General features: G+C 45.9%; 1 protein-coding gene across 1 annotated transcript in view; it reads right to left on the reverse strand.

The window, feature by feature from the left end:
• Positions 1-23,676, reverse strand: part of shank1 (SH3 and multiple ankyrin repeat domains 1) — a 59,040-nt gene that overhangs the window by 29,586 nt on the left and 5,778 nt on the right. The window contains exons 2-8 of the mRNA XM_076751537.1: positions 15,922-16,479; positions 6,295-6,498; positions 5,438-5,509; positions 5,168-5,276; positions 2,385-2,539; positions 1,450-1,617; positions 92-208 (exon numbers count right to left, since the gene is read on the reverse strand). Of these exons, the coding sequence (XP_076607652.1) occupies positions 92-208; positions 1,450-1,617; positions 2,385-2,539; positions 5,168-5,276; positions 5,438-5,509; positions 6,295-6,498; positions 15,922-16,479 (1,383 nt within the window). The remainder of the gene's footprint in view (positions 1-91; positions 209-1,449; positions 1,618-2,384; positions 2,540-5,167; positions 5,277-5,437; positions 5,510-6,294; positions 6,499-15,921; positions 16,480-23,676) is intronic.

The raw sequence follows: 23,676 nt of genomic DNA on the forward strand, positions 1-23,676 counted from the left end.
CTTCTTCTGCTGTATGTGCAAAGATTTAAGGTGTATTATCAGAACGTTTTCTCGAGGCTGACGTCTGATCTCTGTGAAAAAGTGTGTCTACCTTGTTGTATAAAGCACAGATGTGCAAGGCAGTGTTTCCAGAGGCGTTCTGGGAGGAGGAATCCGCCCCATAGAAGAGAAGGTGCTCCAGATGCTGCGCGTTACCATTCTGGCAGGCCTGAGTGAGGACGAGCAGATCGTGGACGCAAAGAGGGAGAGAGTGCAGGAGGACGAGAGTTTAACAAGGAGGTGAAAACAAAAACAAGATGTGCCGAAGACAGAAAAAAAGAAGGATTTATGTGGTTGTTTAATGAATAGAGCAGAGAAGCAAACAAGGATGGAGGAGAGACGGTGACACAGAGGGAGGAACAAGGTGACCGTTATGAAGTGACACCACATTCAATTAACACCAAACTCAGAGGGCGAGAAAGCAGAGAGAACATCCAATAATAACAATCGTTACAGCCGGACACGCGCGTCTAGAAAGAGCGGAAAACCTAAACCACGTCCATCTTCCATTTGTCCAAGTGATTTATGTTATTATCAGGTGTACCGTCGCCGCTCATTTCTGATTGGCTGGCAGCTCTCCATCACAATGAGGACACTTTGAACATGCTACAACCTAACGACGGACGTAAATCAATGTGTGGGGCACTTTTACTAAACTTAGTTAAGCTGCAGCTAATCAACACCACCCGAGGACACACACCTTTCATCCCTTTGGACAATAAGAGAAACTTGACAGTAAGCGGAACATAAGAAAACAATGGATTCAGTGGATTCATGTACACATCATCTATTGTTTTCTTTCATAGGGATACACTGAGTAGCCTACACACACACACACACACACACACACAGAGTAAAAGATGGAGAGACAGATGCTGATGAAGTGTGGCTGATCACACTGAGACGAAGAGGCCGATACCTTCATTTTTTCCGTCCGCTCCCCTGCTGGAACATGAGGCCACAGAGGCACGATGGGTGGGATGGAGGGTGAAAGGTGTCCGAGATAAAAGATGAGGGGTGCAGTGTTTCATGGCATGAATGGTTTTGACGCAGAAACTGGAACACAGAGTGCACTGGTACATTACAAATGGGATGCATGCACACTTGTGCAATACAAACAACAGAAACTCAAACCCCAAACAACCCAAGGCGGGACTTTGTTCTGGTGCTTTCATACCACCTCCCTAAATAGACACAAATATAGGCCACTGACCCCATTAGAGTGAAAGATTTTGCCCCAAGTACCCTCTGATGGAAGTTTTTAGAGTAGAATTAGCTGCACACAAATCACACGAGAGACGCTTTGTACATTTACAACCATATTCTCTTCATTTCTTTTACGTCCTCTTGGAGACCCCCTGAGGAGCCTCTTGAAGCCTGAAGGGACCCACCTAACGTCCACACACGTACCTGATGCGTCTCGTCCCAGCCGTTCTCGTCCCTGATGCCCAGCTTGGCGCGGTGGTAAAGGAGTGTTTCGCAGCAGGAGGTCTCTCCCCCGGTCAGCACAGTGTGGTAGAGCGGTGTCAGCCCTCGCCGGTCCTTATAGTCCGGAGACGCACCCAGAGACAGCAGGACCTGCAGGAAGACACAGCAGAAGACACAAACCTCACCTAAAATACTGGTAGGCGTGAAAACAGTAAGGGAGGATAACAAATGATGCAATTATCACGATTCGGTAAAATAATATAACTTCTATGAGCTAAAAACACAACAATAAACAGCAGCAAGGAAAAATGAAATATTAAGGATGTTTCCACTTTCAAGAGGAGGGAATATTCATGGAACTTTAAATCAGGATGGGAGCACACAGCCGGGGGTTCGAGAGGTCACGCAGCACCTCGGGCTGGAGCTCATCCTGCATTCGCTCACAGTTTGCTGTAATTCTTCATGCAGTTTAGCAGCTGTTTCTCTCCTTTGTGGAAAACATGGACTCTGACAGTGCAGCACATGCAATTATCTCCCCGTGAATGAGCTCCGGCTCTATAGGCAAACGTCGTCTTGGATATTTGGGAGCTGAAATGTAAATGCGCCGCACACCTTTAAACCAGGCAATCTGAATGTTAATGTCTTTTTTTCTGTCTGGTTGAACAGAACAATAGATTTTTCTCCTCGCGTGTATTCTGTGCGTACGTGGGTGTGGATTGCCGAGTGGGTCTGTTTATTCTGTCTTCAGCTTGTTTGCTTATACAGTAACACAAATGAAGATAACCCCGCATCAGTTTCAGGGCAAGTATCCATCCTGCGCATGTAGACCCGAGTGTAGGCGTGACAATGAAAACTCATTACTCGCTGTCATTAAATAACAGCGTTTCTGTGAGAAGACAACATGTGTGGAGGTTTACCAGCAGGGCTGTATGGCGGTGGCCTCGAACAGCCTTGTGTATCGATGTGAGTCCGTCTTTGGCGCGGAAGTCAATGTGAGCCCCTCCCTCCACCAGGACCCGGATGGCCTCGCCTCCACCCGGCTCGCACTGCACCGCCAGGGACAGAGGAGTCTCTGGTGGACACACACAGGGAGATTCAAACAGTGATTTAATTTATTGTGTTCCAGAGTCTCAAAGTCAAGTTATTTGCGGGCCAGATTGCGAGCTCCTCGGGAGGTAAATAAATACATTTCAACTGTTTGCACTCTTTCACACTCTTCCACTCTTCTGTCCTTGCTTTGAGGTTATGTTCTTGAACAACAGCAGCTTTCTCCTCGCAGGTCAGACATGAAACAGACACACCGAACTCCAAAAACTCCTCCTCCATTCGTTCTTTTATCCTTAAGTTCTGCTCATTGGAGCTAATGTGTTTATGTTGCATTACATTGTTTCTTCATCTGCACAGGCTTGCAGTCTTCTTCACTGCTCATGAACGAGTCCTTTAAGAGAAAGATGGAAGCTAGTGCTAATGCTAATGCTAATGTAAGGCAGAGTAACAGGATGATTTGTTGAATGCGACTCAGAAACGTCTCATTTTTGTAAAACAGTAAGAGCCAAGCATGGTGAGACAAAACCCAGTTCAGCAGGACAGTGTGAAACCAAGCGCTCCCATTGGACACGCTGTGAAAACACTGGTCCTGATGATCAGAAACTGCACTCCTTCAAATATTAAATAAAACAGAAGAAGAGTTTAAGAGAGTTCTAACAATAAAACCATCAGCATGCCACCATCATAGGTGGGATTTAGGAGAAATGGTTTTATTCCAGATTACCCGACGCCCACCTCTCTCAGGTTAGCAACGACAGCTTCCACCTGCGCGCCGAGGCTGTTTTTCCTCGTGACGCATCGATACTCTGCCAATTTCGCCGACATCAAATAAAGTCACAAAGAAACTCAGTGGCGTTACTTCAAAATAAAAGCACCGCTGTGTCACAACACCTTTAAACTCAATTAGCACACTCGAGCTGCTTCAGCGAGACGGTTCAATGGCACCTTCAAGAATCAAAGCATTCAACATGTTCCCAGTCAAAACGGGATGCAGAGCGCCGGCTGCCATCGCAACAAGAGAGTTTTTGGCAAAGAGGAAAACGACTGAGGGCTTTTATCTTCCAACGGCTTCTGTAGATCTCAGGTACAGATAATTTGGGGGGATATTTTGACTGTGCCTCCTCTGAAGTTACCCTGTCAGGACGACTTGGGGAATGCCCATTAAGCGCTTCCCTTGGCAGAGATGGAGGCGAGCCCCCTCTAACAGGAGCCACGCCGTGAATACGGCAGAATTATTTCATGTCCTATTAAAGGCGCTCAGTGTGAGTCTTCCGCTGAGCAGGAGAGCATGAAGACAGAGCTTCAGAAAGACAAGCAGGTCAAACGTAAAGAGTGTTAACAATGGTGGGGACGTCTACGTCCCAGGACCGGTGGTTCGCCATTTCCTGTCGATTTTGTTTGATCTTAAACAGCTTTTCAACACATCGATTTAGTGAGTTTTGCAGCAACCTTGGCTGTTTTAATTCAAGGTTATTTTCTACCCTTGACTCTGATTTTTTTGTTGGTATCATCACATTTCAGCACATGGCACAGAAACATCAGAGCCGATGTCCAAAGAAGCGATAATCAGGTCGTTTTCAGGTGTCCAACATGAGGTGAGCAGAGCATGTTGGTGAGGTGGGGGTTCACCAGGGCTCTCTGCTGCCCCCCGGTGTTGTGAAGCCGGAGTGTGTTTCACACCCGTGATGACAGGCTGTGTTTTGTGTTTTGACACTTGCTCCCAGAGCGGCGGGAGCGACACAGAGCAGCACACCCAAACTGTAAATGAGCCGTCTGCTGCGCCCTCTAAGCACGAACAGGATCTGGGAAAAGCCACCAAATCGTGAACAGCACTGGCGCAGATCCTTGACGAAGTGTTAGGCCAACATACTGCAGAGCCGAGGGCAGAAAACGGAGGGGGAGGTTTGTTATTTGCAGAGAGTTTAAAGGTCGAGTTTGTACAGCAGAGCCACGGGTCGTGAAGCTGCTGGTCACCAGTGCGATCGTTTGGCGGTGGTTCACGGCTGGAGGTGCTGAATCTCAAATACATGCTCATAGGTTTGATTTACAGACAGTTAAATAAACAGAGAGACAGATGAGGGGAGAGACTTGACGGCATGTGGGCGTGCAGATGGATGTATGTACAGTATATGGGAGGATGAAATGAGCTTTTTTGAATAATTTTTAAATCCATAGGGGCTTAAAACAAAAATCCTCATTTGGTTTCCATAAAAACAGACATTCGGAGGAGTTCCTCTCACTGACCTGCTGCATCCTTTGACCAACGAGTACATAAAAATCTGCAGTCCTGATTCCTTAAACTGAGAACCAGCTCAGAAGCAAACAGCTGGAGTTACACTACATCAGAACTGGACAATTGATTTTAAAGTTTTACCTTTAAGCCACTTTATCAGATATTCAGTGATGTTTCTTCAAAAGCTCAAGACTCGGAGTGACACAGATTTCTGTCAACATGGCCGCTGCCCAGAAAGACCGACTTTTACACGCTGGTGCTAAACTTGCTGTCAGGTGTGTAAAAAGCTAACACGCGTGTTTCCAAAAAACTGCAACACAAGCGTCGTGTGATGGTGTTACGGACAGAGGACAGACCAAAGGATGGAAATGTGAAAGGACAGAGGGGAGGCGGCGGCTCCTCGGGCTCTGTCCTCCTTACCGCCGGTGTCAGAGTCCTGGTAGTTGGGATCGAGGCCTTTGTCTATGAACTTGATCATCTTGTCCACAGCGCTGGTTTGGATGTAATCCATGAATTTCTTCAGGCTGGCCTGCACGTGGAGAGAAAGGTGCTGCTGTTTTACAGAGAACAGGTGTGCAGATGAGTATACAGTAACACTGACGTGCATGCAGTTCACTCACACTGTTCCAGTGCATTCACATGGCTGAAACCTGCAGCTGGGATCCAGCTCTGGGACGAATGGTTTCATACCTTAGTGTGCAGTTTGGCCAGTTGCTTCTCATCCAGATTGGTCTGTTTATACACTCTGGTCTTGTATCGAAACTGAACCCGGCAGAGAAAAGGAGAAAGGAAATGAAGAGTTAATCCTAACACAGAGAGCGTTTGTCCTTAATTCTCTTAGCTTTTGGCCTAGATCCACGAAATGGGGCCTGCAGATTTATTGTATGGAGAAGCTTTATCTGGTTTGCTGTACAAACCTCCTCTTCTACTTCACTGAAGACAAGAATTGTGAAAGAAATGGTTTGGCTTTAGAGCAGTTTAAAGGCGGTTTAGAGCCTCCACTGGGTCATAATATAGCATGAAAAGAGGGCGACTGTACAGACTGGATAAGAGATTAGCCTGTGTGGCACTAAGCAGAGCAGAGAAGCCGAACGGTCCTGCGACACTCCTCTGAGAAGTGTGTCTGAAACTTCATTCATAAAGCAGGTTTTTTATAACCTGCTCCAACATAAATAACACAAGGAACAGCTGCAGCAGGCGTCGTCTAAACTGCCGTAAAGCTGCTGATTTTTACGACAGTCAGCTGGATGCAACACATGAAAAGGAGTAAAGGTCGGTCACATGATGTGAGGCAAAAAGCTGGTCCTAAAAGAATCATTATCGACTGCATTAATCTTAATATACAAGACGGGATTTGATCCAACAGCACCTGCAGAGAATGACTGACGTTTAAGATCAGTCTCTTTAAATTTATTTTGAACTTTCAAAGAGGAAGTCGTCACATCAGAGTCTCTTTTTGACCACTGCTTTGTTGACTAACAGTGACATCTTGAGGACAAGCAGGCTACATCACCTCTCCACTGTGTCTCACTGTCTTACAGCTGTACCTCCAAATACGGCACCCCTTTCTCAAAGGACTGTGGGTACTCTCTGAGCAGCCTCTCCTCCTCCAGGAACTTGGCATCGTGGCCGTCCGTGGCGGGCTGGAAGAGGCCGTAGTTCAGGACGTCCCGCAGAGATTCGGTCAGGGAGCACAGCACCTGCTGCTTGGCCTTCCACACGGTGGCGTCTGGGTTAAACCGCAAACACTTCTGAGGGAGACACAGAAGAAGACACAGCTCAGCTTTACGGTCAAAGAGCAGTGAGTCCCGGTTCACCGGAAACCACAATTTTTATTAAACTAGATGTTTGAACTTTTAAACCAAGCACAGGAATCTCAGTCTGCACCCTGATTAATACCAAACTGTATCAGGCAGTTAAAACCAGCACAATGGTAAAACACCACGCACTGAGGCAGATTATATATAACACATTTTGTGCAGCTGAACAATACTCTCCTTATTTCCTGTCCCATGAATCGTTTCATGACCCTTGGACTTTATCTCTGGACCCCCGGTAGAGGTCTTGGAGACAACCCTGTGGCAGCGGACGGCCTGACTGCAGCACACTGAGGCTGTTCCCCCTCTGGACCAGCAGGGGGCGACAGCGCCAGAGTAAAGTGGGTGATTCCCGGTGGCCTTAGTTAGCACACAGGATATGAATGGCAGTTTGGTGCAGCTTTAAGTGTCTCCGGTGGGGTCGTGAACGGCCAAATGCATAACGGCTGAGAGGCTCAGTCAGCAAAGTGGAGCGTAACTCACTACACAGATGGCTGACGGAGGGCTCTTGGCACTGCTGTCTCTCTCTCTGTCTGTCTCTCTCTCTCTCTGTCTCTCTCCTCTGCTTGGCCAGAGTGGAGTTGGGTCGTTCTCTGACCTTGAGACAGCAGCAGGATGATTGGCCCATTCAGAGTGCAGCCAGCTGCAGGGATCCTCGCCTCTCACTGCATTACTGCACGGCTTCCCGTCTCTGGCCAACTCTTATTCCAGCCCAGAACGTTCTCTCAGTCACTGTCACTCATCTTCATCTCTTCACACACACACACACACACACACACACGTTTATGTGCGGGTGCGTGCGTGTGTCCACAAAGAGAAGAGATGAAAACCCTGCACGGGGGTTTTTTTGTGCAGAGGAGTAACACAACATTTCCTCCCTCTGTTTCATCCAGTGTCTCACAGCCAACCCGGTCGCCACGGCAACCGATTCATTAGTGGAGCAAGCTGCTTGTTGCCATAGAGACATCCCCGTGTTCCCTAGGAGATGGGGTACCGGGAGGGTGTGCGTGGATTGTGTGTGTGTGTGTGTGTGTGTGTGTGTGTGTGTGTGTGTGTGTGTGTGTGTGTGTGTTTGAGCAGCGGCGTGAGAGGGAGGGGCATGTCTAAGACTTTGAGTGTGAGAGCGAAAGAGGATGAAAAGGTGTGTCTGTTTGGATTCGATTAGGTTTCACACACACACACACACACACACACACACACACACACGGATGCACTCACAAGCCTACATGCTGCACTTGCCATGAAGGATGCAGGCAAACACAGCAAACGCACTCAGAGATGAAGCACAGCAGGAGAGAGTGGAGGAGCAGGCAGGAGGAACATCCCCACAGTCGGCCTGAACAATCACTAAACACTCAGGAGCAGAAAATAAAGGAGATCTCTTCAGACCGCTGGAGGTCTCACTGAGGCGGCCATGCTGCTTGTTGATCTCTGGAATGTGACTGATCGTCCAGCTTCTAACGGGCCAATAGGTTGTTTGCGGTCACGTGACGTTAAATCGAGACGGAGGGCAGGAAGTGAAAACTGCGACGGACGAGACGAAGGAAAGTTCTTGCTGGGCTAGTTCAGGTGAAGAAAGACATCAGCAGAAAATCAGATCACATGTCGGGTGTGACTGTTTCGCTTTCTTAACATCTCGTACAGCCACAGACAAACTGTTGTACGCCTCCTGCAGCTGAGTGTTTGTGGCGCCCCCCGGTGGTCAGAGAGCTTTTGAGCCTTAAAGCTGCTCAGATGTTTCTGTCCAATGGTCAAAACATGAATATTTAAACGACAAGATGATTTTTGTCCTTCCACTTCATGCTGGTATTCTGGCTGATCGGCGTGTGGAGGTGTGGAAGTACCCCGATGTTTAACCTCAGTAAAACTATAAATCCTCATATGTGATATATGGTGTATATTATGGCATTACTTATTATATAACAGTATCTGGTTAGTGAGCCTCTCAGTGCAGGTGCACCTTCTCCTCAACATGTCAGCCGCTCGTGTCTGAGCCTGAACGCGCCTCTTGCTGTCAGGACTCATCCTCCACGCTGCAGGATTCAGCTTCTCCCTCTGATGGTGTGTAATGGAAAACGAGCGACATCACAGTCCACGCTCCGCGTTACCGGGCCTTCCCTTTTCAGGGCGTTCATCGGCGTTACATCATGTGCCGTCGTGTTTCAGATTTACTGCTGAACTTCTGTTGACTTGAGCTGATGATGACCACGTGACAGAGACACCTGGGTGACACCGAATCCTGGTTTGGTTTTCCAGCTCGCATATCCTCCCAGTTATCCAGGTTTCTGAAACCAGGATAAGATGTCTGCATGGACAGTGGTGGAACCTAATTTGCTAAACTGTACTTAGGTCCAGTCTAGATATATAGGCTGTACTTAGTTTTGTGGCACTTGAGTGTTTCCATTAAATGCTACTTTATACAACATTTCAGAAGGAAATATAATACTTATTACTCATTATCTGTCAGCTGGAGTTATTGGTGATTTTCCATTTTTCCATCCTTATTCTACCTTGTTTTTATTATCATCAGTGGGTCTTATTCTACAGTTGATTTATTTAGTGTATTTTTATTGCTTATTTGTTCCACTATTTGTTCATTCTGCTGTTGTAAGAAGAGAATTTCCCTGACGTGGGATCAATAAAGTCTCATCTCCTCGTATTCTCCGTCTTATTTTACATTCATTTTCTGTCCCTGTGATGTTCATTCCATCCATTTCTTGTGTAAAAGGTGTACAAATAAAAGTGTTATTATCATTTTGCATTGTGTCATGTACAAAAATATGATCAGTTTTTATTAAACATGGGGCCATTTTTCAACATACTTTCATGAGTAATAGTGCAGAACCTTTACTTTTAATGGAGGATTTTCACACCGCTGCGCACGGGCAAAACATCACTGGAAAAACCTCGAATCATAACTGTGATAGTAGTTTATATAAATACACTTCAGGTCGCGGCCTGTGTATAGTTTACACCTTTTCCATGATTTTCAGGTTTTGCATTAAAATCTTAACGCAGCTTTCAATCCTTCTGCTTCTCTTGTGGTTTTATCATTATGCAGACCAAAAATTCTGTCTTGCCTCTGAAAGCTGCGATCACACTTTCCCACTCACACACGCCCACTCACTGTGTCCATGCTGCTCTTTATCTTCCCCTGCCTATCTCTGTCTTACTCTCCCTCCTCCTTCCCGCTCTGGCCATCTTCTCTGTAACGGCTCTGTCACTTATCTATGCAGAAATAAGAGTGGCTGAGACTCTCCTCTCTCTGTGTCGAGCTCGCTCTCTCTCCGTCCCTCCGGCCTTTTCCTGCAGGCCAAGTGCAGGGGGACTAGAAGCCTTTAATGAGATCTGTGGGGAAATAACCCCCCACCAAACACGCATACACGCTCGCGCACACACGCACACACACGCCAGCCATGTCGCCATTTAAGTCAACTTCCTCTCCACGTCTCTATCTCTCTCAACCACTCCAGCCACCCCCTTCCTCTCTACAGCAGTTCAGAAGAGGGAATTTATTTCTTTTAAGTATTCCTGTCATCCCCTCTCTGCCTTGTTCTCTCGTCCTCCATTGTCTCCGCTGTCTTTGTCTCACTCACCAGGGCTGCACTCCCCCCTCTCGTCCTCCCATACTTCCCTCTCTGTTATCTCAGTCCCTCTTCTCACCTTTGGGGCTCACCCCTTCATTAACACACAGCCTCTCCACAGGAAAGCACAGCGAACGCTGTCTTTAAGTCCACACATCTTTAACTATCCGCTGAAATATGAAGTGTGCGTGTATGTGTGTATCAGCGGTTGTGAGGCCAAATCCTGCCTGAGGGGCTGCTGCTTGTTCTTCAGAGTTTGCAAGATTTCAGCTCAAGTCAGACGGCAGAGAGAAACTCATTTGTTTCACGCTGTTTAATGCACTCGGCAGGCGAATGCCAACGTGACTGCATGTGCATGAGTTTGACAGCCTAATAAACCTGCAAACAAAACTGCCTTGACCTCCCGCTGTGCCCGAATCATAACAACTTGCGATACACAGATCCGACTGTCGCTGTGCGCACAGTTAATGGGCCGGTGTCTTTTCATCAGCCACCGGTGGAAGGATCAGCGCGGCGTACAGGTCCACGAGCACGGCTAACGCAGAGATCCCCTCATCAGCCCACGCCGAACCCGCACAGCTGTCGATTCTGTGACAACAGTTCAACACGAGCAGGACTTAACACGTTAAATATAGTCAGGAGACGGCTGCTGAGACAAGCAGCATATGAGATTTAGACCATAAAACTAAAAACTCTGCCTGCAAATCACAGCAAAATGAGCCCACGTGAGTTTTATATCGTTAAATATTATGTTTCTGGATTATTATTACCAATGCTTCTCAGCCACTTTCCACCGAGCGTCAACACAAAGCAGGACAGAAGCTTTTTGGGCGTGTAGGTCACAGAGTGAGTGTTTCAGAGGAGTAATTTTAGAAGAGTGACATATTTCAATATGAAACATGTCACTGCAGTAATACAGTCCTTCAAATGCTGCTGAAGCTATATGTCACGTAGACCTCAGCCCCGTTCTGGACATGGTTTCGGTGCTGACTGGGTTCACAGAGGCTTGTTTAACTAGTTTTCCTCAACACAGTTTGTGTACGCTGAGCAGCCTTGACCCTCCGCGGATAAAATGGGGCAGGACATCAGCTGTCACACTGCAGAATAACTCCGCACACAGCAGCCTGGTCTGCCTCCCTCTCTCCGCCACGAGAAGATTGAATCCATCCAACTGAATTTCTCCTTGACCTATAACAGCTAACTACTAAAGCCCAGATTTTCCCTACATGTAGCGATGGCCCAAATCCCCTGTTGACAAATGTAGTAGACTGATCTCTCCCTGCCTCTGTCAGCGCACCAGCAGTGCCATCTTGATTGACAGTGACTTGAGAGAGATCTCCCCAGTAGGCTTGTGCAGCCCTGTTGGGAGTTTTAAAGCAGGTAAATCCCACCGAGGGGAGGCAGGACGCATCGCCGGATGTTTCCTCTGAAGGGCTCCGTGGGAAGGTCTCAGGGGAGATGAACAAACGCTGACCTCTTCAGAAAGGTTAGCGCTTGCCATGTCATAGAATACGCACAAAACAGGCCTTTAATGGCACAAACACAGAAACTGTAGCCACTCTGGATTGCAATGCATTTCGATTTCAGCCCTTTTTCTGCCACCTTCATGCTGTTAAGAGCAGATTTCTGCATTCCCTTCGCTTTGGGACAAAACCCTTTATTAACTGTCTTTGAGGCCACCTCGCCAAAAACACTTGTTTCTAATATTTCTGATGTAAAAAAAAAAAAAGAATATTAGCTGATATTTATCAGGATGGGCCTGATGTGCAGCAGTCCCACTGGACCCACAGCATAAATTGCCATGTCGAAGTGAGCTGGCAAAGGTAAATCAAATCAAATCAAACTGAATCACCTCAGAGATGCACAACACTGGAGCTTCACTATACCCTCTGCCAGGAAAGTTAGATGTAACACTCACTACCAGTGTTTGCATGCATGCTCTCTGCATTACTGCTCCTTCATCACTCAATTCACAACATTTGCGTTGGCATGCTACAGTCGCTCCCTCGTCTCATTAGGACACAATTAACGAGCAATTAGAGTTTATTGAGGGTGGATTATCTGACATGTAGAACAGGCCTAATGTACGCGCAGTGTGAAGGGATATTACCCAACACCAGCGAGAGGAGGAGGAGGAGGAGGACAGGAGGTGAACCAGAGGGAAAAAAGTGAGGAAGATCAGAGGCTTTCATTGTGAATCTGGGAAGTGGAGAATAGCCTGAAGAGGCTGAGTCAGGACAGGACGAGAGCGAGAGAGAGCGGCTGAGTAAATGTCACAGTGGTGGTGGGTTATAACTGTCGTGACCTCAGGGGGCAATATTTACTGAGTCAGTACATCTTGGCAGGAAGTCTATAAGGTCATGTTTTAGCTCTTTCATATGTTAATGTTTATCTGCATGTCTGAGTTCATGTAGCTGTAAATCAGACACGGCGACCAGCGAGGAAGACATGTTGAAGAGATTAGAAGAATCACTGCACAGTTAGATATCCTGGATCTTTTTTTTTTTTTCTTTTTAGTAAAGGCTGCACATTTTCTCCTCAGTTTCATCCACATCTGCCAGTTTAATTAACGTGATTATACCCGTCAGTCTATAGAGAAACACAGACATCACGGCAAACAAAGTGCGCCGGAGAACATTTAAAGATTCAGACTCTTTATTAAAAAGTTCTGAAAAGGATTCGATTAGAATAAATAACTAAATGTTGTAAATAAAGTTGGCTCGTGGTCAAAACCTTCAGCACTGAATCCTTCGTTATGTCATTTCCACCTCAGCGCTACTCGCAGAAAAAAATCCATTAGCATAAAAATCGTTGCTGTCGAATGAGAAAGGTGAGTTTGTCCTCCCACGGCGGAGAATTTCCTGCTCAGTGTGGTCTTTGTGTTTTATTCTGTTAACTGGTTTGAATCTGATTTACTCCTCTGAACAAAGTGAATGTGCAGTGGTACACGTTCAGTTTCATGGATGAACCTCGACTGAAAATCTATGAGCTGAATTTCTTCAACTTATTCTGATTCATCTCGAGTCCTTACATGAAGATACTTACTGTGGGTGTTGTCTGGATTATTGTATTTATTTATTTATTTATTTATTTTTTGAGCATTTTATGGTGTTTCTGGGGCATTTTTCAACCTGGAAAGGCCCAAATTTTGATTTAAAAATTGAATATTTACCATATTTAGGAGGTGTGAACATGCCTAAATCTAAAAATCAGCGTGAAATATTCCTTAAAGTCAGCAACCAAACTCTTTCTGTACCTGTTTTTTTCTATTTCTATGAGCTTCAGTCTCCGTCCACTGTCGTTTGTTTCTGTCTGCTTCATTTTATCCATCTGGATCTGCCTCTAACTCTTCTTCCATCTTACCTTTATCTCTTTCTCCACTACCACTCTTTCTACATTGATCTGCGTCTACCTCCATTTACCTTTGTCTCCATCTTCTTCTTTGTACTTTTATCGACTCCACCTTTTTCTACCTCCACTTCCAAACACCCGCGTCTCGGTGCCACATTCTTTACCTCTATCCATCTTCTGTCTTAATGCAACCGTCAAGCAGTTGCTGAGGTTTTGACCCCAACCTTGAGTGAGCATCCACCCCACGAGCAGTCCCATTTATCCGACTTTTCGCAATTAAACTTTGATGCCGATTTGTTAGAATAAATAGGGAGCGGTGAATTATTTATGGTTGGATTTAAAAACACTGAATCAAGCACACTTGCGCATCCACACACACACATACATACACACGCGCTGCTGAAAACACCCATGCACAGATCAATAATAAATCACACGGCAGCAAGAGGGAGGAAGAAGCGTTGAGCGAGGCATTTATAGTGCACCGGGATGGTAAATATAAAATATGGACTCGCACACACACGCAGGCACTCACAAATGCGTTTATTTCATTTGCTGTTTCGTGCTTGTTGATGAGTTATAAAGCCAACATCGCAGAGACCACGATCTCTTCATAAAAAGGAGAAAAGCAGGCTAATGTCTGAGGGACGCGGCCTTCTGTTTGTCCAACACAAAAGGCCGTCTGGTTCAGCTTCATCCGGCACTGAGCAAAGACTCGCGCTCTCCTGCTCCTCCTCTACCTGTTTTGGTCTCTTCTGCACACAAACACACACACACTTGGATGCAGCCTCAGCCCCTTGCATCCCTGATTCGTTATTCAATTATCTGTACAATTGAGTGACTCCTCGTGATTCACTTGAACAGATCAGAAAAACACAGAATAAAGGCACAAAAGATGCCTGGCGTCTGCCAACTGCCTAATTTTTCAGGAGTGGGAGAGCGGCGCTCTGAAGCTACATGGAGGCAGCTGCATCTCCGGCCCGTGAAGCCAATTTAGACACGCTTGTGATGGAGGCTTTCGCACTGATGTGATGTAATGGAGAGCAACGGCAGATCGGTCCATCGTGATTCTGGACATCCCTCTTAAAACCAGTCACACCGAAAAGGTCCTTTCACGGCGTGCTTTATCGCTCCTTTTAAAAGCTCTTTGGCGACACTAAGCCAGAGGCAGCGCTTCCCCCTCTGCTCCCCTTTCCTCTTCACTTCAACTTCCCTCCCTTCGACTCTCTCCGAATCCTTTCTGGCTCTCTTAAAATCAAATCCTTGCCCACATATTCTCATCGTGATTGCTCTTGTTGTGCAATTTGGCTCGGCCTCTCGCTGCCTCTCTCCTTTTCTCTGGAGCTGGGTCACCTTGAAAGACTCCCTCGCCCTCTCTGATCAGTCACTTTGCTGACGAGTATTTGCGCTTCTCTCGGTTTTCCGCTGGTGATGCAGCGAGAGAGAGAGAGAGAGAGAGAGAGAATCGAACTGACGTAATACGCCCGATCCTCTGAGACTTGCAGTGTTTCTGGAGCACTGCAGGTTTTGTATGAACTGACCATGCATGCTGTCATAAACCCGTGGACAGATTATGACATGAAGGGCCCCAGAGCAGCGAGCATGGCTCCCTCCCACCTGACCATCACTGCTCAGAGTCTGGAGCCCATGCTGCATGGTGTCAGTACGGAGGCATGAACATCCCGCCCTTTTGAAGGTGTTATGAAGGTCTCCTTGTTGTCACATCTTTCAAGCCAAAGTGAAAGCTATTCCTTCACTCTCTAACAAGAAATCCATCCACTCATCCATTTTTCATACCCACTTATCCTGTGCAGGGTCACAAAAATGATGTCAGACTGAGTCCTATATTAGCCGAAGCACTTATGTTTTAACACGATGTATGTTTGAGAAATACTTTTCCTGGCTTTCTTCCAAGAGTTAGATGAGGAGATCAACACCACTCTCATGTCTGGACAGTAAATATGAAGCACGCCGGCAGGCAGTTTAGCTTAGCATACAGATTGGAAACAGGAGCAAAGAGCTAGCCCGGCTCTGGCTACGAGCCAAGAAAGAGCACAAAACCCCGGCTGAGACACACTTTTACACTTTGGTTTTTGGGGAGCGGGTCCCCCCGTTTCCACTCTTTGTGCTAAGCTACGCTAAGCTAATCAGGCGCTGGCTTTGCTCTGATAATGTTCTCATGTTATCTCATCCAGGAAGTGAATGAGAGTGTTTACCAAAACCTCACGTGTGACTTAAGACGCACGTCGTGTTTGTAACATGAGTAAAAACTGATCTTTGCTGAGGATGACGTAAGTGTTGAACTTGATAACTGTGTTCAGGAAATCTGAGGTGTTCAGACCAAAGAGACAGGAGCATGCTGGGATTGAGCTTCCTGTCATCATGATGTTGAGGTGTTGAGGGAGTGTGTGGCGACACTGACCGTTTGCTTTATGTCTGGGATGCCGATGCGGAACACCATCATGGAGATGTGGGCGTCCTCAGATGGCGCCGTGCTGGAGCTACGCTCCTTCAGCCTCCTCTGCTGCTGCTGCTGTACGTGATTGGCTGGCTGTTGGTGTGCAGATCCGGGGTTGGACGAATAGGGGTTTGTTGTGTGTCCGGGGTTCCCAGGCCGGATCTGTCTGTCCGCGGTGGGTCGTCCGGCCAGTTTAGCTGACTGCCTGTGTCCCTCACCCCTGCCCCCTCTTGATAGGCCTCCTCGCCTGACCTCCTCCACCATCTCCTCCTCATCGTCCTCCTCCTCCCCCTCCAGCTCGCCATTCTCTTCCTCTTCCTGGTCCTCATCACGCTCGTCGTCTTCCATTTCCTCCTCCTCCTCTTCCTCCTCCTCTTCCTCGTCCTCTGCCCCTGGATAGAGATGGCGATTGTTTCCCAGCATCCTTTGTTGCTCCTCGTCGCTGGACAGGGGGCTGAACGGCATCGTCATGGCGACAGAGAGGGCGGCACCAGCGGTAACACCATCATTCCCAGAGAGACACTGCAATGGAAGAGAAGACGAGTTGAAGACAGAGACAAAGACAAAGACAAAGGTCTGTGAGAAGTGAGTTTCCTCTCGGCTGCATCGAGGCCTCCACACCAGTGGAACAAACTCTGGTCTCTATGGGAACAGACTGGCAGTACCTCTAACCCTCGCCGCACGATGACATACTGTTCACACCTCGTGTATAAATGAGCCCAGTTGTGCCGTTAATTTTCAGCTTCCAGACTCTCAGACATCCTTCCTGCGCCGTTAAACCTGAGACTTGCCTGCAGATAACTGATCCTTCAGAGCTTCCTGTGTCTGACACCTGGAACGTACCCCTGCTCCTCTCTGAGCGGAAGAACTACGGCGGTTAGTATTTACTATTTTGGGATATGCTCCTACCGAGAGCACCACAGTGACATGCACTACAACCCAGATTCCACAAATTTGGGACACATAAATAAAACAGAATGCAATCCTCCACAAACAAACTGTGTTTACGACAACGGTTTCATGAACCAGGGTTGGAGCTTATCAAACTCTTCAGACTCTGGACTCATCAAAAGCTCTCTCAGTGGCATCTTCAGCCAATTAAATCAACTCTGCCACATAGCCAAACCTTTTGATGTCAATGCCTCCATGACCTGTCAGGACAAACTACAGTAAAGTTACAGAACCGACAGAAGAGCCAACAATGGAACAAGGACCTTCAGCTTTAAGTCTTGTAACACTATTCAGTCAATATGCTTGAATAATTTAATTGCCCCATTGTGCAGTTGAAATACCTACGATGAAAGGATCTTATGGTTGCAGTGTATTAACTCAGTATTAAATTTTAGATTTTATTCATTCAGTTCCTTCAAGTTGTTTGAAAAACCAACATCACCCTCAGTAAACTAACATATCAGTCAGACTCTGCACAGCGGACCATTCGTCACTGCATATCTGCCATATAGACACTGCTAATGGACGACAGCTCTTCATGTGATAGACTATACACTGTTTGGCTCTTGCCATTACCCCTGAGAGAGCCGGGAAGCCACTTCAGAGCATCAGCGATGCAGCGCTGTATTCAAGTACAAGCTGAGCAAGATAACAGATCTGTCCCTGGTGGCTCCTGGTTGGCTCTGCACGCTGTTCCAGGATTTTCAGCACCACTACGTTCTGGACAGCTCCACGCAGAGCCGAACGGCACAATGACAAACGGCGAGAGAGACCGCACTCAAACTCCCACCAGGCTGACCAATCAGCAGAGAGAGCTGCACAAACACCAACTCAACATCCGATATGACGACTTGAGTTCAATTTTTAGGTATTTTTACTTCACTTTCTACTGTATCATTCTATTCTACTGCATGTAAGATTGAAATATTGTACTTTCTCTAAAAGTTGGGAGGTTGTGTAATACGTAAATAGAAACAAAATGCAATGATTTGGAGCCAAATGGTTTTACAAAGTGTTCCCAAACTCATGCAGTCATATCCTTTATCTAATCATGTGTTCACGCAGTGGTGAACCTCGCTCAAGGATGCCCCTTTCATACCCGATCATGATACTGTCACCTGTTCGGCAAAACCTGTGCATTAATATGATGGCTGTAGTGAGCTACTTTGCACTCAGACTTAAAGCACAGCAGTTTGAACCCAGACAGGACCAGAGATAAACATTATGCAAAAACAAAACAGTACAAAATTAATTTCAAATTGTGGTTTTTCCATCTAAACATTCATCCATTCCTCTGGAAGAAATATCAGTTTTTGGGTGCTGTTTGTTTTCATTTTACTTCGAATGAATATAAAGTGCAGAATAATGAGGCAACTTAAAATTGCAAATGGAGTGTGTGTGTGTGTGTGTGTGTGTGTGTGTGTGTGTGTGTGTGTGTGTGTGTGTGTGTGTGTGTGTGTGTGTGTGATGAGGCAGCTGAGAGGCATGGAGGAATCAGAGCCATGTTGTAAAAGAAGAAGGAGTGTGAGACATGTGATGTCCAGGCTTTCCCTGTGGGACACTGAGATAAAACGACCGGCTGTCCACTTTGACAAGAAACAGGGAGGGAGGATAAAACATGATGAAGTGATACAAGAAAATGTAAGGAGAAGGGTCCCAGCATATGGCAAAGAATATTTGTTTCACTGTGTGAATTAGGCTGGTGTTAATTCTTACTGAAAAATAAAGAAGATTATATCACAACTTTCCGAAATGGAGCTTTCTCCAAGAATTTTCTTGAATCAGATCTCATTTATTTGATGCCGGTGGAGCAACAGCTACCTAAAAATGAAACTCTTTTACAGGATTCCTTCATATAATCCTTCACTTGATCTAACAAAAAGTACATTTTAGGCCTGAATGTGAAGCTGATCGGCGTGTGGGAAGATCGGTTATTCTTCTCTCGCCTTTGATTGCTTCTCACGTCTCACACAAACACACTCGGTGCTGGACTGGTTGTGACAAACACTGACTTTCTGGCAGCGTCTCTGCCTCCAACTTTTGAAAGCCTATTAGCAGGAAAACTTCTGTTCACAGTCATGAAGAAGAGATGGCAGACGACTGTGCAGCAAACTGTAGAAGTCTAACAGACACGACATCCAGATTGTATCACCCACAAGAACCTCAGAGGCTACAGACTTGCAGCACTTGACAACCGAGGACAAATGATGACTTAATCATCATTTTTACTTTATATTTTGTCATTATTGATGCACTAACCTGAACATTGATTTTAAATACTCCACTACTTCATGCATTAAATCCACAACAATACATCTTATTCTGTGATCTCATCCTGTTTTGGATGTAAAATCCTTTTCGTCTGCAGTAGTAAATAGTAAACAAGATAAATGTAGTGGAGCAAATAGTGCAGTAGGTCAAGTATAAAGACGCATAAAATGTAAGCACCTAAAAATGTACTAAATTACAGTATGTTTGAGTAAAGGTAAACATAAATGAGTGTTAAATGGGCTCTTATTATGAAGTCGCTGCAGCTATATAAATTGCATTTTTAAAGCTTCAGAAAAGGTTAAATAGCTCCCTTAAATTTAAATGAAAATTAATGAGGCCTCTTATATAAAGCTGTTTCTGACGATTCAGAGGAGCGCTGGAGGAGCGGAAGAGAAAATCACGAAACTGAAGCAAGCTTGTGGGACTAAACAGAGAGAGAGAGAGAGAAGATGACAGGGGAGGAGAGGAGGGCTGCAAATCATATTGTTGGAGGTAATTGATGAATAGAAGAGACAAGGACACAGAGACAAAGAGGGAGGGAGAGGGAGAAAGAAGAAAGGTTGTACAAGCTTGTCAGAAAGCTGACCAACCAGGGAGAGGCACCTAAAGAAGATATGATAATAAATGGCAGTGAACAATCCATAGTTTTGCATAGTGCTGAGCAATCAAAGATAGGGGAAGCTGGAGAGGAAGGCGAGGGAGGAGGAGGACAAAGGGGGAAGCAGAAAGGTAAGAAGGGTGTGATTAGAGAGAGAGAGCACAGTAACAGAGATGAAGAGGAGGGGAACAAGAGAGGAAGGCAATAAAACTGTGAAGGATTTAACCAAGGTGAGAGGAGGCACATCACAAGCAAGGCTAAAAGCTAAATGCTAACACATCATTGCCCAGCGTGTTAGCATGGTATCTTTTAGCACAGATGAGTACAGCTGAGGCTGATGGGAAAATAATGAGTTTTGCAGCTATAAACCAAATTATTGGACAAATTAAAACTTTCACCTGCAGAAAGGCTGAAGGATCACCAAAGTTACTACAGGTCATCCTGAGAGGGACGAGAATGTGTGTGCCACGTTTCATAGAAATCCAACCAAAAGGTGCTGAGATGTCAAAAACATGAATGTAAACCACATGTTGGTGTTTTGAGGGAAAATCAGAGGAAGTCATTGGGATGAATCCTCTGAGGAACATGAATATCTTTACCAAACTCCATGGCAGTCCATCCAATAGCTGTCAGGATGTTCCATCTGAGACACAAATGTCTACGTGGCACTGAGGGAAAAGTAAAAGGTCAGCTGGATTCATCATCTGGAGAGCATGAATGTCAACAATGAATCCCTTTAATTGTTGGATTGGTGCCAGTCCATCACGTAGATGCTCCAATATTACACTGCACAGGTGAAAACTCTGACCTGCTCATGGAAAGGTGAGACGATCCTCTGGAGAACTTGAATATCTGTATTTTATTTCAGGACAATCCACAAAATTTCAACCTAATGGTGGTGTGAAAGGGGAGGCCAGAAAATGGTCAAAATCAGCCCTCTTGGGTCAACTGGTTCATCAATGAGCCACATGGCATGCTTGAATAAAAACACGAGGGGGTTGGAGCACATCGCAAAGGTACCAGAGACAGGAAAATGACACACTTGGTTGGAGGAGACGGAGCAAGAGTGAGAGAAAGAAGAGGGAGGCTGGAAAAGAAAAAAAACAGCAGAGACATTGTGATGGAAGAGAAAAACAAAGGAGGGAGAACAGTGAGAAAAGGAGGTGAATGTGAGAGGTGGCTGTGAAATCAGAGGTGTGAACTCACAGGGCTGGATGGTGGAGAGCAGAGAGGAGCAGAAGGCAGAGAGGATGAGGACGGGGTCGAACCATGATGCCAGCGCCAACATTTTTTGGTTGGAAGCTGCCAGAGCTAGTATTGACAGCCACTGTGTTTGGATCTGGCCTTTTTCCATGTGTTCATGCCAAAAAACTGAAAGGCGTTCATCTTTCTTTGTGGAATTTCACTCTGAAACAGCATCTAGGATGCGAAAACCCACCACTGACGGCCATAATGAAATGTATTTTGCGGCGAGGAGCTCCTTAGAGCAGGCAGAGGTAGGCTTCACTGCAGCTCTTGCAGACTGACACATTGAAGCCGTTGAGTGAAACCCACCCACAGCGCGCTGTGATCGTCAGGCTTCTGAGAGCGGCCGCCGTGACAGACCTGTTTGTCATGCATTCTTCGCTATCTAGTCATATTTCTTCAAGGTTGATATTAGGCAGACATTGGCTGAACCCGAGGCACCGAGCAGAGAAAACGCAGGTGGAGTTAAGAGGCTGAGTCCCAACTTTTGAGAGAATCACTCAGCGTCAATTAAGCTGGAACAGGTCAGGACGGAGTGAGAATTATGAGAAAAAGTGATAATCAGTCCCCGAGAGAGAAGTCATGACTCACACATAAAAGACCGCCATAATGAATGCTCCGTGTGCCAGAGCTCATGTGTGTCTCTCTGAGCGGAGATGAAGAGGGCGATGGAGAGATTAGATATTGCCTAATGCCAACAAGTGATAATCATCTCCTCCGCTTCGTATCTCGCTGTCATAAATCTTCATCTCTCGCCATCCTCCCGGGAGAGCTGCTTCAGTTCCAGGTCACATCTTTAACACTTTCAGTCGCCTCGGACAACTTAAACCACATTAACCCTGCTAACCTTCACCTCGCTGAGCAGTTAGAGATGTTAGCTGCACAAGGGAGGCGAGAACACGCCGCACCAATGCTAATACACGCTCACATTATCCGTTTCATCCGGTGCCTTTTTTAACTGTGCGATAACACTATTCATTACCCATATCAGCAACAGTATTTTTATAAATAGTGTGCATAGACTTAGAAATTCAATGTCCTTTCTATGCAACAGTATTTTCTCAAGTGCAATACAACATGTGACAACTGGCAGTAGGATTTTATGGCATTTACTATTTTTATAATTTGTACATAGAGTTAATTTTTTATTCTATAGTCCTGTATACTTTTTTATCTTGGTCCTTCTGCGCCACTGTTCTTGCTTTTTGTCATATTTGCGGGCTGTAACGACTTAATTTCCCCGGTGTGGGATCAGTAAAGTCTTATCTTATCTTATCTTATCTTATCTTATCTTATCCGAACAGTGAGAGAGCTGAAGTCAGCTGATGCTCAAATCAAAAATGCACTTGGTGCAAAAAGTACCGTTTGCACAATAGTTTGCACTTCTTCTTCTTCTTCTTCTGCACATTATTTTGTGATGAAGTGCTGCTATGAGAGATAAGAAATGGCTGCATTTGTCTGTAGATTATACATATTAACAGGAGAGACACACTGTGTTTTCAGTTCGACAAACAAATGTACTGATTTAACACATTACACAGAAAAATTCCACATTTTGGGAAATACACTTATTCATATGAGGCGACCACCAGCAGCTGGTTATTTCAGCTGAGCACTGAGATTGAAAACAGAGGGGAATCAAGCTCTGGACTGCGAGGCAGCTTTGAGTGGCCACACACACCGTTGGAGGATAATGCTCTGAACCAGCTCGGCCACAGAAGGAGGCTCTCGCACACATGCTCTGAGGGCAACACAAAAGCCTGCAGAAGCTTGTGCAACTCTCCTGGCATGTGCGCTGAACTTTCTTGGAACACGGCCATCTTGGAACACGGTGCCAAGTTTTTCTTAATTCATCCACAGGAGAAACAGCTAGCCTGGCTCTGTCTAAAGCTAACAAAATCCACCTATCAGCACCTCTAAAGCCCACTAATTAAAATGTTCTATGTGTTTAATTCACACAAAAGCCAAGTGTGAAAATGAGTCCTGTGCTGGACCGTGTTGTAGCTGGGAGCAGTGACCTCCTGCAGTCAGTCAGTCATCGTCGTGTGGTTTGCAGAAAAACAAGTTTTAGCATTAGGGGTTAGAGATTTATCTGTGCGTATTTTCATTTACTGTGAGAAGCTTCCATGATAATGCTCTTTAAATAAAGCTTGGAGGGGCTGCTAGGTGGGTCTTGCTACTGTTAAGACAGAGCCAGGCTAGCTGTTTCCTCCTGTTTCCTGCTGGTTGGTGCTTCATATTCACTGCACAGTCAAGAGAGTTTTATTGATCCTCTCATCCAAGTCTTGGCAAGAAAGTGAATGAGCTCATTTCTTAAAATGTCAAACTATTCCTTTAAATGCAGCCATTCAATTGCATTATTTAGTAGTGACAGGGCAGATCACACGAGCTTAGCATGCATGCTAGATGGAAAACTTGATTTTTCTAGCAGTTCATGTTTGATTGCATGCCCCTGTCTTGGCACATTTGCTGCAGATTCATTTTTTTACGGTTGCAAACATCCGACAGATGTTATATTTATCTGTTCTGTCGGCAGTGTCGCCTTCAATAGTGTTTGTTGTGGAGCCTCTGATTTAAGGCACAGCAGTGTGTTATGCACTCACAGGCTCACAGTCACTCTTGCTTTTTATGATGTGTTTATATGCAGCTGTGTT

Source organism: Chaetodon auriga, chromosome 16 (assembly GCF_051107435.1).
Source record: "Chaetodon auriga isolate fChaAug3 chromosome 16, fChaAug3.hap1, whole genome shotgun sequence".
NCBI lineage: Eukaryota > Metazoa > Chordata > Actinopteri > Chaetodontiformes > Chaetodontidae > Chaetodon > Chaetodon auriga.